At 40.9% G+C, this 17,566-nt stretch overlaps 1 protein-coding gene across 1 annotated transcript; it reads left to right on the forward strand.

Annotated features, from left to right (window-relative positions):
- The first annotated feature begins 1,798 nt into the window (after positions 1-1,798).
- Positions 1,799-16,012, forward strand: gas2b (growth arrest-specific 2b). The gene is made up of 8 exons (XM_056413144.1): positions 1,799-1,862; positions 5,966-6,204; positions 7,599-7,708; positions 7,826-7,967; positions 9,341-9,404; positions 9,925-10,483; positions 10,573-10,680; positions 15,532-16,012. The coding sequence occupies exons 2-8, from the start codon at positions 5,982-5,984 to the stop codon at positions 15,739-15,741; spliced, it is 1,416 nt and encodes a 471-aa protein (XP_056269119.1). The 5' UTR covers positions 1,799-1,862; positions 5,966-5,981; the 3' UTR covers positions 15,742-16,012.
- Positions 16,013-17,566: the final 1,554 nt, after the last annotated feature.

The following is a 17,566-nucleotide window of genomic DNA, read 5'->3' on the forward strand; positions in this document are numbered from 1 at the left end:
GAAAAGGGGAGAAAGAAACAGAGAGAAAGAGCGAGAGAGAGAGAGAGAGTGGTGTCAGTGATCAAACCAACACAGCAATCCCCCCCAAAACTGCCCTTTTTTAGTCCTCTTCCCTGCTCTTCTTTGTGGAGAAGCTGAGGCCTGAAATGGAGGGTGGAGACCATGGCCATTTCTTAATGTGCGTTCTTGTCTGTACTTGTGAAAGGTCATAAGTCATAAGTCCCACATGGAGCCGTATCCTCGGCCTCTCCCTCGTCTTCGTGAGAGAGGATCTGGGGAAGCAACTCACCTTGACTCCCAACACCGAGCCCGACCAGACACGAGAGGATGTGCCTTTTAACTTTTAACATTTATGTCAAACATAGTGCAGTTCTGCCTCTGTTAGTTTTGTTTGTGGTCAATTAAACCACAGTTGACTTCTCGTGAGGTCTCTGCAAAGACATTTATTTTGAACCAAACTATTTGACTTCAGTGTTTGTGTGAACAAAACACTGGTTATTTATACAACATAACCACAGTAACCTCTTGTGTTTATAACTCATTATTCTCCAGTTTATGAGGTGCATATCAGAGCACGTGGAGGAGATGCTGGAGGCAGCATGCACACATGCAGTCCCATGCAGTTACTTAACAGATCGCTCTCTTGTCCCCTGAAAACAAAGTAACGCAACAACGAAAAAGTGCATTTCAATGTTAAATGTGAACTAAATCATTTATTTTGTATGATAAAGTAAAAGGAGCTGATTTGTTGTACAGTAAGTCACGTTTCAACAGTCAAAACAAACCAACTCAGGGTCACCTGCAGGTCAGGTGACCGCTGGACTCTATCTGAACGCCCCTAATCGTTCTATAATGGTTTCCATGGTGCAAAATGTACTTATATATTTTAGTTTACTATAAAAAGGGTTCAGGCGCCATCTTTTTTTCTGGAATTGTAATGTTAAATCTGGAAGGTTTGATGCCCTCAAACCCAAATAACAGTGTATTCCTCTCCACTAATTGTTACCTCATTCTACACATCTCCTGCGATTGTTAATGTTTTTTTGTAGATGCTTTCAAGCCAGGGTTTTTATGTTTTACCTTATATTATTGCAAATAATAAATGATCAATTACCTTGGTAATGAGCCTTTTAGTAGCTTACTATAAACAGTGTCACACTACTTTCTATGAATACGGTTATATTCTACATAGTATATAGTTATTGTTGTTTATATATTAGTATCTAGTATCTCAGTGTCAGTATTTCAGAGGAAATTGTATTGTTATTGCACACTTATTGTTAGTATTTATTGCACTTTTGACTAAACTATACAGATAAATAGTTACTTGGCAGATTAAGATACATTTCTTCTGTCAACTTCTTTAAACCATTTTTTAAAGGCACATTCCAGTGTGGATGTCTTGTAATTCTCATCACGTGCACCGCTTAATTGGAACTGCGGCGCAACGGAAATCAAGTTCACTTCCTGTTTGCTGTCGTTAGACATCAGCAAAAAAAACATTCTAATAAAAATCAACTTGCGACACATTTTATTTTTTAAATAATTAGTGTGACTTGTATCAGACTCATAGGTTGCTTATAAAGTTTTCTACAAACACGTTCAAAGCAAACAAACGACGTGATAGTAAGTGGACACCACGCACTTGCAGACGAGCCGTAGCGTGAGTTTGAGAAGTGACGTCAGCCTCCACCTTGTTACGGCGGCGCTGCTTCCATGTAGCGAACCTGAGGGAGGTGAACATCTGGCTGAAAGTGATGTGTGCGCGTGTGTGTGAGAGGAAAACTGCAGCGGACGAGGGACTGCGAGGAAACTGACGAAAAAGGAAACCTGAACATTCCGGCTGTTACTTTTAGCGATTAGTAAGTATATGTTTCGCAAACTGGTTTTTTTTACAGTAAAGAAAGTAAAGTTATGATTGTTGCATATGTTGAAGATTGTACAGATGATAATGGTAACAACTATTATGAAACTGTTTCTCCCTCACTAATACTGAATGATTCAACGTGAATTACTCGTTATAATGATAGTGTTTGAAAGTAGGCCAGTAGCTCCGATTTAACGGTTTTGTTTATAGGCTAGTGTCAAATGTATTTATGTGTGCATAACACATGCGTTTCAGATTTAAATACACTTGGTTCAAAATGATGTCACAAAAAGTTAGTTCTAGTAGATTTTGTGTAAATTAATGTCATAACTATACACTTTAAAGTGCACTGAATATTTTCTTTTTATTACATTTTGTTTTGCAGTCCACATTTTCTAGAATAGAAAAAGTTGCCATGTAGTCAGCAGAGAACGTGTGTTTGACAGAGAAATGACTCCAACATGCTCATGATGTCTGAACATGGTCTCGGTAGCACACAAAAACATTGAGTCAGAACTCCCTCAATGAACTGACTGTTCAGAGGAGAACATTGTTTATTTAATTTTCCACACACTAAAACAGTCAATCAGAAAAACGTCTTTGCTGCCAGAATTGTATTTTATTGAGTTTTACTTGAGCTGGAGTACAATAAGTCTCCACTGCTCAGGGTGCAGCGGGCTACAGACCTTTCCATCCTGTGTTGATATGAGGTTTATTTAGTCTGGAAGCAGCTGAAGGAAAGCCACAGGGGGAGAGCACCACTATAGCTGAAACGTATACCTCAACTCTGCGGCTGTATCTATTCAATACCTTTTATTCATCCAATAGTTTTACATTACCACTTTTAAGCTGTTAAAATCCTGCAAACAGACACCGGAGACACCGAATCATTGATTCAAAGCTTAAAGTTATTAATAATGGTCTATGAATAGTTTGTTTTTCCTCAAACTATTGCCACAGAGAGTAGCTACTGAACAGACCTTGAAGTAAGAAGCAGAATGCACAAGCCTGCAGGTGATGCAGTAATAGCATCTTCACTGAAATATATTTGTGGTCCAGTTACAGATGTGTTGCTTTACCAGCGTAAACATGAGAGCTGCACCTGTAATGTAAGGAAACTGAATTGTTGTGAACTAGTTGTGAAGTTAGTTGTTTACCACACAACAAAATGAGCTTTTGTTTAATTATCTGGAGAAAGCAGTGTCTGCTTAAGGCCATATGCAACAGAATCATCAATCACTGTGTCATATTACATACGACCAGTACACGTTCAGGTATTTAAGCCGGAGCTTCGGCTTAGATCCATTATTTTGCACACATTTTTTTTGTGTAGGCTGCCGTGTAATTTGAGCAGTTTCCCCCTAACTGCTGGTTTGACTGCAGAGATGTTTTGTTTGATTGCGGAAACACAATTACTGGCTGTGAAATTCCACGAAAGCACATCTTACTTAAAGGTTGTGCAAAGTAGAAAGTAGAATAGAAAAACGCATACATGTATGGGCCTGTGTGCGTTTCACCAGTGTGTATATGTGTGGTGTGTTTACAGACCCTCAGCTCTGTTGGAGGACAAAGGCTGCTAGTGTATGAGAGCTCGGCCACTGGCTGACCTTTGCCTTGCCTTCCCTACAGAGCCATTCTGTAGCAGAGGTGTGAATATTGCACGTGGATGTTTTGTTAGAGACAGGCGCTCTCATGCCCTGCTGGTCAAACTGTAAACCTGACTCAAACTTGGAAGGCAGCCCCCTCTACACCTTGTCTCTGTCCCACGTCTGCATGATGTGTTTACAAGAAACTCTTTTCACTACATCCAGTCAGAACTCTGTGTCCACAACACATTCTCATTTATCTCCCACAAACTAAGCCCAGAATCCACTTGACATACATTACTGCATGAACGTCTTTGCCCTACTAACATTACGACAGAGTTGAACTTGTAATGACGATCTGCAACAGTGAGCTACAGACACAGAGCAAAACACAGGTGCTACTCAGATAAATGGAGGATGGAAGCCAGCTGTGATGCTGCGGGTCTGTGTCACAAACATCTGCCCTCCAGGGGTGCTCATATTCTAACAAGGTTAACGTCTTTGTTAGAGATAAGATCTTTACTAGACATGCGAGCGGCTCTGTCCATCAGTCGGTCGGTTCACCTCTTTGGTCCTGAAGGAAATATCTCAACACCTTCTGGATGGATGCCATGAAATGTTGGGTCTCAACAATGTGATTATTTTATATATATATATTTATTTTTGTTCTAATTTTTTTGATACTGTATATATATATATATATATATATACACAACATAATAAAATGTTTGATTACCCAATATATATATATATATACCCCTATATATACCCATATATATTTATCCAATATATTGTATTATATATATATATGTATATATATAATATAATATATATATAATATATATATTATTGGGTTTTCAATGAAATGGTGTTACAGAAATACTTGTTCCCTTCAAGATGAATTGTAATAGCTCTGGTGATTTATTCACGTTCCATTTAATGCTGTTAATGTGTCAAAAAATTGTTTATTAATGACCTGCACAGCTGATTACACTCATCAGCTTGAGTTGTACATTGGGCTGACGCTAATTAATTCATGTTAGCCTTCTTGCAAACACACTGTGTGGGCAAAAAACAACATCTGCATGTATGATAAAGTAGTTGCTGCCATGGCAACTTACCATAAAGACTCACAGTGTTATAAACTTCTGTGCATCCTCTGTGTTTTGGAATCTGAGAGGCCTTGACATCCACAGATCTCAACTGGACTTAGGTTATATTTCATGTCTCACCAGTGCCCTTAAAGTCTAAACAACACATCCTCACCATCGCAGCTCCTTGCATTGTTGTTTCACAGGTCTGTTTTCAGTCTTGGTAATGTTACTCTACAAGGAACCTTTAAACTCCGTCATCTGGCACAAAGCGGGCCTCGGTCTCTACTGTATATTACTCAGCAACCCCAGTGACCCAAAGCATGTGTTGTTGTCTTTATTCCAGCTGATTAGCAGCGAGTATTACTGGCAGTCAGAGCATGTCCCTGCATGGGGCTGAGCTTTATGACTGAGGCTGCTCTGGGAACAGGATAAATGAGCCATATAGCGGCACCAGGAGACTGGCTGAGAGCTGTAGCTGTACATCGTATTAAACCTGCAGTCAGTCAGTTTAATCCCTTTGATTAATGACTGTGTGTATTGTGTGACTGTGAGTGCAAGGTATGTGCATGGAGCATAGTGTATAACATTTGTTTCAACATGTTGTGTTGTTCATGTACATGTGTGAGACAGTTATGTGGTTTTCACTATAAATAACCAACCATTATTACTCTCAAAAACCATTATGTTTGAATTATTTTTGCTTTTTCGGATGACAGCAGTCAAAACTCCCTTTTGGTTTGCTTTTCTTTAGTCTCAACTCAGCAAGAAAACATGTCATAAAGAGGGATTCTGCTATAAATAGTTTTGGAAAATACCCACTTAAAATGGTCTGAGCTCAGACTGCTGAAGCCTTATATTTGTGCATGAAAAAAGGGACTGTGCATTTCTTCCCTCATAGCTTACCTTTGAGGAAGGAATCTACAGACAAGAAAATGATTACAGCGCTATATTAACTTTAGAGATGGACTTAAAAAGGCTGGCTCATTAGTTTAGGTTACATGTTTACAGGATTAGAATATTTACAAAATGTGAAAGAAAAATTTAATTGCAATGTAATAGGATTTGATTCACTTGCTCTGACTTGTATTAGCTGACACTGTTGCATGTTGTCATTTTTAATGCGCCTTGAATTTGTAAGGTGTCGTCAAACTGGCAATGTGTCCCGGTCAGGAGTTTAACCCTCATCTTGGTAAGTTCACCAAAGAGACTCAAGAAACTCAGTCAAATGATCAGTCTTATGGATCAGTTTTATGTCAGAGTACAGCTCAGTCAAGTTCACTTCTTGAATTCGAGCCAAAAACCAAATTGTGACTAAAATGTAGACTAATTAAACTACAAATAAGAGCATACTAACTTTAGGCAAGATGTACAAATACAAAGCCAACGAGCATGAAAACGTCTGTTCTCTGACCCACCAGGGTCCGTCAAAGAGCGATGGACAGTGAAGTGGAAGCGATGAACACCAGCCTTGACGGTCCTCTGAGCCCGAGGGCCCTGACCGGGTTGGGGATGAACTGTCTTTTTGGCCAAAAGGTCCGACCCCCTGGGCCCGGCCTCGCCAGTCCTCTGGAGTTCAACCAGTGGCTGCCTTATCGCCACGATGCCAGCCTGCTGCCCATGAAAGAAGACCTGGCCTTCTGGCTCAACACCATCATGGGTGAGACATTCTTCCTCCATTGATCTTCATACCAAACTCATGTTAACTACACTATCTGGACAGCAGCTCCAGTGGAAGGATTCCCAATTGAATAATTGTATTTATGTCCAGCAGACGAATAACTCTTGACAGGCTTTCATTTTGAGCAATAGGTGAACAAGCTGCAGCCACATGAACACAGCGCTACAATAACCTAGTTAAAGTCCCAAATCCTTGAAATACCTCTCCATGGGGGAAACTGTGGCTGTGACTCCAGGGTAAAGGATGTTTCTTACCACTTTACTGCATTGTGGGGGGAAACATAAAGGGTCCGCACATGCCACAACCTGTTGGAAGGTGTCTGGAAGGTGACAGACTCCAACAGGATGAGTTTCTATGATGCCATACAGAAAAGTGTCTGGGCCAAAGAGTTTTATCGGTTCATAATCAGTCAAGTGTTTTTCTTCTCCGAGACAAAACATTCCTGTGGCTAAATTTGTTTTTTTGTAAATCCCTAAATCAGAGAAAGATTGAATCAGTTTACAATGTTGTCTTTCTTTTGATATCAAGCTTTTCTATGCGACAGGATAATATTGTAACGGATATGTGAGAACTGCAAAAATAGATTATAGCGTGTGTAATTGGAGGAGAGAAACATATTTTTGCAGAAGGTTTGCCATCTCATCTCGTTTTGGGCCTAATGTTATTACCTAATATGTTCTTCACTTATTCTTTGCATTTTCCAGTTCTGTCCTCGCCTTTAGAAAACCCTGCTTACTGAAAACTGGTGTGGACACGTGTCTCCTCCTGCAGGAAATATGAATAACCTTTTGTTTCTGTCCTTTACCTTTTTTTCTAACACTTTGAGCTGCATTTCGTGTATCAGAGGTGCTACATACATGTTCGTTCATTTATATTTCAATTGATTTTAGGCATCTGAATATTTTTCTGTTAAATGTTGTTTAACCCTTGTGTTGCCTTCGGGTCATTTTGACCCGATTCAATATTGAACCCTCCTGTCGCCTTCGGGTCAATTTGACCCGATTCAATGTTTAATGTCAGTGTTCTTTCGGGAGTTAACAAACAAACATAAAGTACCTCACACTTAAACTTGGGAAACAATATTAATTCTAATAATTTTCTGGAGATTTTAATTAGCTGGGGTCATATTGACCTCAAGGCTAAAATATGTTAGTAAATATAAAGGTAACAGGAGGGTTAAACATTGAATCGGGTCATATTGACCCGAAGGCGACAGGAGGGTGAAACATTGAATCGGGTCAAATTGACCCGAAGGCAACACAAGGGTTAAAGTACTTCTTGGAAATAATCTGTGTATTTTTCTGTGAAAAATGATGACCTTTGAGTTGTTACTTTTACTTCACATGAGTGTGTGTGTGTGTGTGTATCCACAGGTGGGGACCTCACAGCAGACAGTCTGATGGAAAGCTTGGACAACGGCGTTGTACTGTGTCAGCTTGCACAGCTGCTCCAGGACAAGATGATGCACCCCAACAACGGCAAGGTGCTGCAACAACACAACTCAACACACAACGCACACCGTTACCCACAACACACACATTCATCCATTTTCGTGTGACTACGGTAAACATGTTTCTACTTCCTCTGTGTGTGTGTTCAGCTTTTAGTAAGGAGAGTGATCCACTGGCGTCCTGATGCGTCTTCCGGATCATTCTTCGCCCGAGACAACACCGCTAACTTCCTCTACTGGTGTCGAAAGATTGGCTTGGAGGAAGCTTACCTTTTTGAGTCCGAGGATTTGGGTGAGTTAAGACCAGAGATTATGCCCAACATTACGCAATCAAAGAGCTCTGAAGTGAATCATGTCATGCAGCACTCAGAATGATATATTAATCGGACTAAAAACTTTGAGTTGACCTCACAAAGGATGTTCCTTGGCATGTTTGCATTTTAGTCAATCTATGTGATGAGTGAGAATGCAGTGCTCCTTCTCCCTCTTTCCAGAGCTTTTTTGCTCATTGACAAATCTTGTCTTCTCTTTTTTGTGTCTAATGTTATAGACTTATTTTATCAACAGATTATACATCTACATCCTTTGTATGTAGGATGCTCCTGAGGAGATAATGCAGTTCACAGGCTAACGTGGTTCTTTATTATCAAACGTACTCTTCTTTATGTACGTCTTACTTAGGCATGTCTACACAGGGCGGCACATGCGTGAGAATGATAATGTGAAGATTAATCTCCACCAACAATAAGTCTCCGCCCCCTGCAGGCAGACTAACCGACTTCACTTAACTAATTAAGTGACGGGGAGAGGAAACTTACTGCACTTTGACTGTGAGGACGCAGATGATTACTTTCTTCTCTTTTCTCTCGTCTCTTTTTCTTGCTGCAGCCATGATGATGGTAATGGTGGATATCAAATACAGGTGAATGGAAATAAAATACCAATGCAATGAAAGTGACATCACGATGTAACTATTTAGATTTTTTTTGTGTTTTGTTTAGTCGTGAATGTTGTGGACTTTTAGAGATTGTGTCCCACATGTAGCATTATTCAATTCAATTCAGTTTATTTGTATAGCCCAATTTCACAAATTACAAATTTGTCTCGGAGTGCTTTACAATCTGTACACATAGACATCCCTGCCCCAAAACCTCACATCGGACCAGGAAAAACTCCCAAATAACCCTTCAGGGGGAAAAAAAGGGAAGAAACCTGGAGGAGAGCAACAGAGGAGGATCCCTCTCCAGGATGGACAGATGCAATAGATGTAATGTGTACAGAAGGACAGATTTAGATATTATAATACTTCAGTGCATGCATAACCAAATAATTTTAACAAGTGAACTAGTGTGGCCTTTGTCTGGTACACAGAGCCCCTTTTTGATTTATGGAGAGCTGATTGGAGAGGCTGACTTGTTTATGAAGCTTTCATGCCCTCATGCCCTCAGCTGCGCATCTACAAAAATTCCTGCTCGGCTTCAAAGATTGAGACGCACAATAGAGACAGAGCACCGCCTGAAATGTGTCCTCGATGTTCAGATTGCGGCTCCTGTTATCTTTTGACACAGACACACGTTTATCACCGGAAACATCTATCCTTTCAGAAGAGTGACTATTTTCTGTTTCAACCCCTCCTCCCTCTTTGTTTGTGCTTCTACTGCGAAGTCCTCCACAAACAACCTCGAGAGGTGTGCCTGTGCCTGATGGAGCTCGGGAGGATTGCAGCCAGGTAACTGCCCGAATTCCTGAAAAGTAAATCACAACCGAATCGGGAACTGAACTGAACTTTTTTTTTCAATGATCGTGATGTCAACAGAAGTGTCCTTCATCTGCTGAGAAATATAAAACGCTTTTGAATGCTTATACATTGTTTGACATTTCAACAGTTTATCCTCCTTTTAGCCTCTCTATTTCAACTGGCCATCCATTACTTTCCAATTATTTTTAATGTTATACATCACTTTTAGGTACCTATTACTTCTTACATTTTTTGTATTCCATCTTTGAAATATTTTATCATACTTTTAATTCCAACTCGCTGTGCTCAATTATAGATGACTCTATTTAAATATATTTCAAAATAAAATAGTCGATCTTTTTTTTCTTCTTCTATGTGTTGAGCTTCTCTGCTCTCAGTCTCTCCACGTGGCTGCTGAAGTATCACATGTTGTTCAAGAGGCCTCGTCTCTGTGATGTTGTGTTGATGTATCCTGTTGATTGCTAATATCTTTGTGAAACCTCTCTCTCAGGTACGGAGTGGAGCCTCCGGGGCTGGTGAAGTTGGAGAGAGAGATTGAAAGGCAGGAGGCGGGCTGCTTATCTCCGTCATCCCCTCGGCCCCTCTCCTTTTTTCCTCCCATATCATTGTATTCCCAATCACAATCATCCCAACCCCTAGCCCCCTCGCCTCCTCCTTCTCCCCCACCTGCGCCTCTCACTCCAAGCACAACCTGTCTGTCTGAACCCCTCACTGTCTCCCTCGCCTCTGATCTTCCATCAGCCACAACAAGCCCAGTACCTACATGTGTATCGCCCCCTCAGTCCTCCCTCTCAGCCTCTAACCCTTGCACCACCACAGCCTCAACACAAACACCTTTGTTCTCTTCATCCTGCACCACTAACACATCATCTTCAGCACCCTCGCCAGGCCAAACTCTTGTATCCACTTCCAAAGTCTCCTCTACCACAAAGAACAACCACACTCCCACCGCTACACCTCCCATCGCCTCGCCGCCTGCAGCGGCTCGTTCCTCTGGCAGATCCACAAGCCGGAGGAGCACAGGCACCACGGACATTTTGGATGACATTGTACGTATTTTCTTTCAATTAAAAGTCATGTTATTTGAGCTTATGGATGTAATGGGTTAATATGATTTCTCTCTGCTAACCTGTTCCAGGTGAGAAACATTATTGAAAATCCCGCCTGCAGCTGTACAACCAGGTTCCTTGTTGAGAAGCAACCTAAAGGCTGCTACCGAGTTGGGGAGAAGGTTCTGTACATACGAGTAAGTCTGTTCACACTAAGCTTGGGTTTTTGTGTTTCGAGAGACACAACATGCCCGATTACATTTGTATCAACATCATGAGGAATGGTTAGGGAAATAGGATGGTATGGGGGCAATTCGTTCAACTCCATAACCACAATTCTTCTGTTTCCTGAATCTAACCATACACAGCACTCCACCTAAGAAAATATTGCCACTGAGCGTAATAAATTCTGCAATTATGTTTCCCGTTAAAACACAAGAGTCAAAACAAATCAGCAGCATATAAAATATATATTTTAGAAGACAAGGTTTGTTCAGGCCCACTTGCTCCCCCAGATAAATGGTAATACTGATATGTTGTTTTTTATGGTTATATTAATGTTTTAAAGCTACAGTTATGTTACATTTGATTCCACATGAATGTGAAATCAAATGCGATGTATAAAGCATAATGAGATGTGAGGCGCTAATGCCTTCGAGTTATTAATCAACAGCTGAGTCAGTTACAAGTGTAGTGTGTCAGAGTGACTCATTTGCAATCACTTTGGATGGAGACGTGCTTTTGAGCCTCCCGAGTCGTGCACCACCCGTGTGCGTCTGTACAAAGGCTCGAGGAATGGCCTTCGGGGATGCAGGGTTGCTTGGCAACCAATGGTCAGGATAAGACTGGGCTGACAATGATTTTATTCAGTACATAGACCTTCGGCAAAGAGTTCAAACCTGAAGGAAAAACAAACACGTCTCTTTCAGGATGAGGATTTGGCGAAGATACGACCTCGGTGTGCGGCGCAAATGGCAGCCCACCCGGGAGTCTAAGTCCACCGGGGTGTGGGGGGTTTTGAATATAAGAGGAAGGTTTGACATCACCATCTGTACACAACCATCCAGCCATACAAAGAGAAAATATAACAGCTTCAGTGTATATTGAATGTACACTGTCTAAGTAAGGCATCCATTAAAAAAGCGCATGCTGTCCATTTAAAAATAGTCTTATCACAGTGGATAAGTCATCTTCAGCTAATATAGTTACAAGGAAGTGTATCACAGCTCTGAAGGCTAATTGGTCACTAGTTTAAATGTATTTAATGGGGGTTTAACTATATTGAGCTAACACTCCCTGAACTGGTAATCAATAATGTCAGTGTTAGTTTGCGTTGGACAGTTACAGCGACATTTCTGACATTTTTCCTGGCCTACCTTCAAGTTACAGAACACCTGTTTCTCCAGAGCCGACCTGTCAGCAACACGGGCACACATCAAAGGACATCAAAATCAAACATGAAAGAAAGGCTGTTAATTTTATTAGTTTATGGTCAGGTCAAGCAGAATTTTAGATATTTCATATATAAATGTCTCTATTTCTTTTTTCTTTTTTTATCTTATCCCAACCTTTTGTGCTCACTTTCCCGACACAGCCTTGAAGATACAACGTCTCACCATAACTCTGTGTCCGTCTGTCAGCTTCAAGCTTTAATTACTAGTTTGTGGATGCTACTTGCCCGGCTGCCTTCCCGTTTCACAAACACACCTCAGCTGTGTGAATAGAGCGCTGCAGCCCATCGACCTTGACTCCATCCATTACCTTTAGCTGTCTAGGGTGTGCAGGGAAACACGCCATAAACCTCAATTTCCATATACCACGATACACCCTATGCAGCTCCTACAGGAGCGCGTGCCATTCGCTGTGAACAGATATTTTCAAAGAGCAGATACTATTGATTAATGAGACAGAGTCATTAGTGAGGGGTTTAATCAGACAGCTTGTTAATGAGCGGCTGAGCATGACCGCCCCTCCTCACGTGTAAACTTTCTACCCCACCTCTTCCCCCCTTTTCCATTCCCTCAGGAGTCTATTCAATCACGCTGGCCCTAAAGTACTCCACCATTCTTTGGTGTTAAAAGAGGAAGGCTTTTCTTTCTTCTCTGCGCCCAATTAGGCTCTCCTTCGGCTTTGTAGCAGCCACACTGTCTGACTGCGTCAATGGATGGAAAAGACATTCAAACAACTCACAATATCATGCTGCACCAATTATTTGTTTATTAAGCTATCTGTATTAGACATAAACCTTAAAAATTCAATGAAAATATCTCTTTTTTTAAGACTGGATGCAGATTCAGGACAGAAATGAGAACGATGAATTTGTTTTTCTCGCCTTCAGCTCAGCATTTTGGTAGATCAACCCTTCATCCTCCTCCTGTTAGGATCTGGAGTTTGTGTCTCGTTTTGTATCTTGTTTTGAAGTCCTTGTGTCGTCTGTCTCCCTGTGATTGTCCGCCCTGGTTTTGATTGTTTCCTTCTGTGTGATTGCTGGCCCCGCCCTCATTGTGTCCACCTGTGTCTCGTTCCCCGTTGTCCAATCCTCTCACCTTGCCTGTGTATTTAAACCCTGTTTGTCTCATTCCCAGTGTGGCTTCGTACTGTTTGGTCCACGTTTTTTGTCGTCCGTTCTGTCATGACTAGTCACAATTGTCGCAGCGAGAGAGGACCCAAATGCCGACATTACTGCAAAAAACAATCTTTAATCCAACAAACCAGAACGGACGACAAAAAATGCGGACCAAACAGTACGAAGCCACACTGGGAATGAGACAAACAGGGTTTAAATACACAGGCAAGGTGAGAGGATTGGACAACGGGGAACGAGACACAGGTGGACACAATGAGGGCGGGGCCAGCAATCACACAGAAGGAAACAATCAGGGCCAGGGCAGACAATCACAGGGAGACAGATGACACAAGGACTTCAAAACAAGACACAAAACGAGACACAAACTCCAGATCCTAACACCTCCTGTCTCAGGTCTTGGACACAATTTGATGACATTTTATAATTAAAAAAGCTTGGAACAGGTATTTACAACGTGCACAACATACAGCACCCTGTATTATTAGCGTTAACAGGAACGAAAACGTCGGATATCTTTCACAATTTATCATTGGAACTTTTAAAAACTGCAAAGGTTTGTCTACATGTCTTTTTTAATGTTCTGTCCAAGGGGCTTGCTAACATATATATGCAGACAATATCTACAGAACACATTTTAATTATTATTCTCATAGAAATCAAGTACAACAGGAAACATATAAATGTACATGAGCAATAAGACACAAATGTGCCTGAATCAACTCATATCTGTTAAACGCTGCTTAGTTTGTCTCTCCACTGTGTCGAAAAACAGCATAAAAAGCGGTGGATGTGGCTAAAACCTGCCTCCTACTGGTGGAAGTCTCTGAGAACACTCATGCATCTTTCAGGAGAAGAGGAGAGAGGGAATCAATGGAGCTGTCAGGGAGGGAGGGAGGGAGGGCACAGGGGAATCCAGACGGTAGTTTATGGGCTGCAGACGTAGCACACTTTGGAGACCCGGTGGGGGGAGGGGGGAGTAGTAGAGACAGAAATAAAGGAGTCTGCCTGACAAAGAGGGCTTGTGTTGAATATTACAGTACAGAAAGGGGCTGATGCTGGTTTTTATTACATGATCAGGTTGGTAGTTTGGTTGGCAGCTCATTTCCCTGTTTTACTGTAGCTTTGATGTATAATATACAATCTACTTTATATAGAAATATTATACAAATCCTATTTTAAAAACAGTTCATATTTAATCAGATAACTGGGAACTGAGAACAAGAAACAATCACACAGCGATCAAATATAGATCCAAATATACAGTTGAAACAGGATTATTACAAAGAATTATATGAGCTATAACAAAACAACATAAGATAACATTTGCTGAGCTGTTTTAAAGATAAGTAACATATTTTAAACATTACGGGACAGCAGTCCATAATAAATACTAATACAAAACATTATTTGGACCTGATAATTAATGCTGGATTAATATTTTTTTTTATTTCTTGAAAATAAACGTTTGCTGATGAGTGAATTTTTGAGAATTAAGCCAAGTCAGAATGACATTAACAGCAAAGTGGTTTATTCGTGATGTCAGACTTGACCTCTGTCAACCTCAACATTTTAATCTGCAGGATGACAGCTGAGACAGACCATGTCTGGGGTTTCCTCTCGAGCTGCCTGTGTCGCGTGTGTCCGTGCTTGCACCATCGATTTGTTCATCCCTTACACGTGACACACACCTCCCACATAAGGAGAGTATATCTGCTTGTATTATCACACCCTTAATGGCTCCATAATGAAGGCTTTATTGGCGATAAGGCAAGAGGGGGGTGGGCCTTTGCTGACAGGGCAACGGATGGCTTCCCAAGGCCTCCTGGGAATGTCAACGTCTACGGGGAGTTGACGGTCTGCGCTGAACTCATCTCAATCTCTCCTTTCATTTTGTTCTTCTCTCTAGCCTTTATATTGTGGCTGGAGTTGCCATGGCAGCGGTTGGTTTTCCAGCTTTAAGGACGACGGTCTTTGAAGGATGTGTAGATTCAGATGAAACTGACTTCCCTGCAACGATTACTGACAAATAGATCGGCTACACAGTAGTTATTTTTATTAAATAGAAGCAGTGTTTATGGGGTGGTTTGTGTTGCTGTTCTGTGAGGGTGTGCCTCTGTGTGTGTGTGTGTGGGTGTGTCTGCATGTTCATATGTGGATTAGTCCCGCGTGTGTGCTCAGCTGGTGCCATGAGGTGTTGTTTCATTTGGTTTAATGAGATTTTGACAATGCTATCTGAAGCGAGAGATCATTTGCCTCTCAGAGCCAGAGCTACACAAGCTTGTAAATATTAAATTGGTGTGTGTCTGCTGCTATGAAGAGAGACAGGGGTGGGTGGGGGTGGGTGGTCTGTTTATCATATAATTGAGAATTCTATTCAGAAACACATCCCGGGAGAAGATATATGCTGACTTCTTTCCCAGCATTCCCTCATTGACTGTGCTCTCTCGTTTCACCTTTGCAGATGCTGAATGAGCGTCATGTGATGGTACGTGTAGGCGGCGGCTGGGAGACCTTCATAAGTTACCTGCAGAAACATGACCCCTGCAGAGGGGGAGGTCCGGTCAGCAGATCTGAGGTCAGGGTCTACAGGGACAAAGCGAAGCCACGGAGTTTGAGCATCTCCTCTGACAGCTATTTGGTGGTCGGGGCCCACTACCGGGGCAAGAAGTAGACTCTCAAACGGTTCACTTGTGCTTCTGGCTCTGAAAAACTGTACACGGTTAAGGATTTAACATTTAGTTTGTACCTCAAGTTGAAAAGCAAACCCAACTGTTTCTATTCAAAGGTGGAGAGGACTGGTTCTTCACTGATTGTGTTTTGTATGAGTTTAAAAAAAATCACTGTAACAACTTGGCAGCGTAGCTACATAACTATATTACATACATGCAGAAATCGGTCACTTAGACGACAATTAACTGGCAGAGATTTTAATAATCAACTAATAGTCAAACATTCGCCGGTTCAGCATATTAATCAATTATGAGAGTAATTGTTAGTTTCAGCAATAGCAGTAGTTATGTACTGTATGTGATAACTTCCCTTTGATTTTGTGTAGAACTGTATGCAATAATGTCATGATGCGTTAAATTATAGTGTAGTTTAGTTTTTTAACATACAGCTTTGTGTTATATCATGGTACGGAAAGATTGAATTTATGTGTTTGCGCTTTTGTATTTTGTTCCAGGAGACGTTTAAAGCATACTCTTAGTCATTTTAATGTATGGAAATTAGAACTGAATTGGTTTCCTTTAGAAAACAATAAACTTCTTTTCAAAGGCAGAACATATTGCACATCCTAAATCACATCTTATAACATTTTGTTTTAATAGTACGTCTCATAATTTATAATTTATTTCATATTGTGTAACACAAGAGGGATCCAAAAAAACACTTCTCATTTAGTTGTACATTGCCTGTAGCAAAGAGTGGATAATCTCAGCCTTGAAGAGGCAGACACAAAACATCGCGTCCTGCCTCTAGATGGCACCATGTCCTCAGCCACTGAAGGCCACGCACGCTTATCTGGAAGAGAAAGCTGTCTGCTCTTCTGATCCTGTTGCCTCTCCAGGACATTCACTTCTGAGTGGCACTGGAAATATGCTTTCAGTTCTATAAACTACCTCATGCCCACAGATAGTATAAAACACATTGCTGCCTCATCAGCAAGATTTGGAGTCAGATCTTTTCAAGATAAATGTGCTACAAAAATAGGAACATTAATGGGAAAACCAAGTGTGTAACTATAGAAAGCAAAACTGTCGAATCCAAACACAGAATGGCACAACACTTTAGTAATTACATGTTTTATTTCAGTAAAATAAATCAATTAAAAATGGACACAAGTTTTATATTTTGAAAGAAACGAACTGTAATGAGATCATGCAAGACTGTAATGTCTCTTTAGTCCCCACATAACATCTGCAGTGGTTTGAACCAGTATAAATGACTTGTAGAAAATAATAGCTGTGCTACTGAAACAAGTGCCACTCGAAACAGCGGCGTTTTCACAGAGCATCTCTCATTGCACATCTCTAAGCTCCTCGTGAAACACAGGAAGTTGTTACTTGAGAGGGATTTTACAATAATTCCAAATACATTGTTACACTGTGTTGACCCCACTTGTTCTCCAAAGCACATCATTCGTAATGTTTTGTCAACCTTGCTACTGTGTGCTACTGTTCTTTTGTGTGGAAACTCAATCCAATCTTAGACAACATCTTTGTTGTAAGATACAGACATTGTTATTTTGTTGGTGTTACTTTTTAAATGTACTGTTTGAGATATGGGGCCTAATATGTGCTTTAGAAGGTTTGCTCGTAATACTTTTTGATAAAGTCCTGCACATATGCAGTGGTGGCACATCAGTACTGGAAAAGTCAGATTCACAACTATAATACACAAACAAACTTTGTGTGCAATTGTGCTTCAGTCCTAACAACACATTATACTTGCACCATGTACTTATACATTACAGTTTACTGCTTACAGTAATACTT

This window comes from Pseudoliparis swirei, chromosome 4 (genome assembly GCF_029220125.1).
Source record: "Pseudoliparis swirei isolate HS2019 ecotype Mariana Trench chromosome 4, NWPU_hadal_v1, whole genome shotgun sequence".
NCBI lineage: Eukaryota > Metazoa > Chordata > Actinopteri > Perciformes > Liparidae > Pseudoliparis > Pseudoliparis swirei.

Coding starts and splice junctions, on each gene's coding strand:
- gas2b (XM_056413144.1), top strand. CDS start 5,982: ATGGACAGTGAAGTGGAAGCGATGAACACCAGCCTTGACGGTCCTCTG. Junction 6,205..7,598: donor CTGGCTCAACACCATCATGG/GTGAGACATTCT, acceptor GTGTATCCACAG/GTGGGGACCTCACAGCAGAC. Junction 10,681..15,531: donor AGAAGGTTCTGTACATACGA/GTAAGTCTGTTC, acceptor TCACCTTTGCAG/ATGCTGAATGAGCGTCATGT.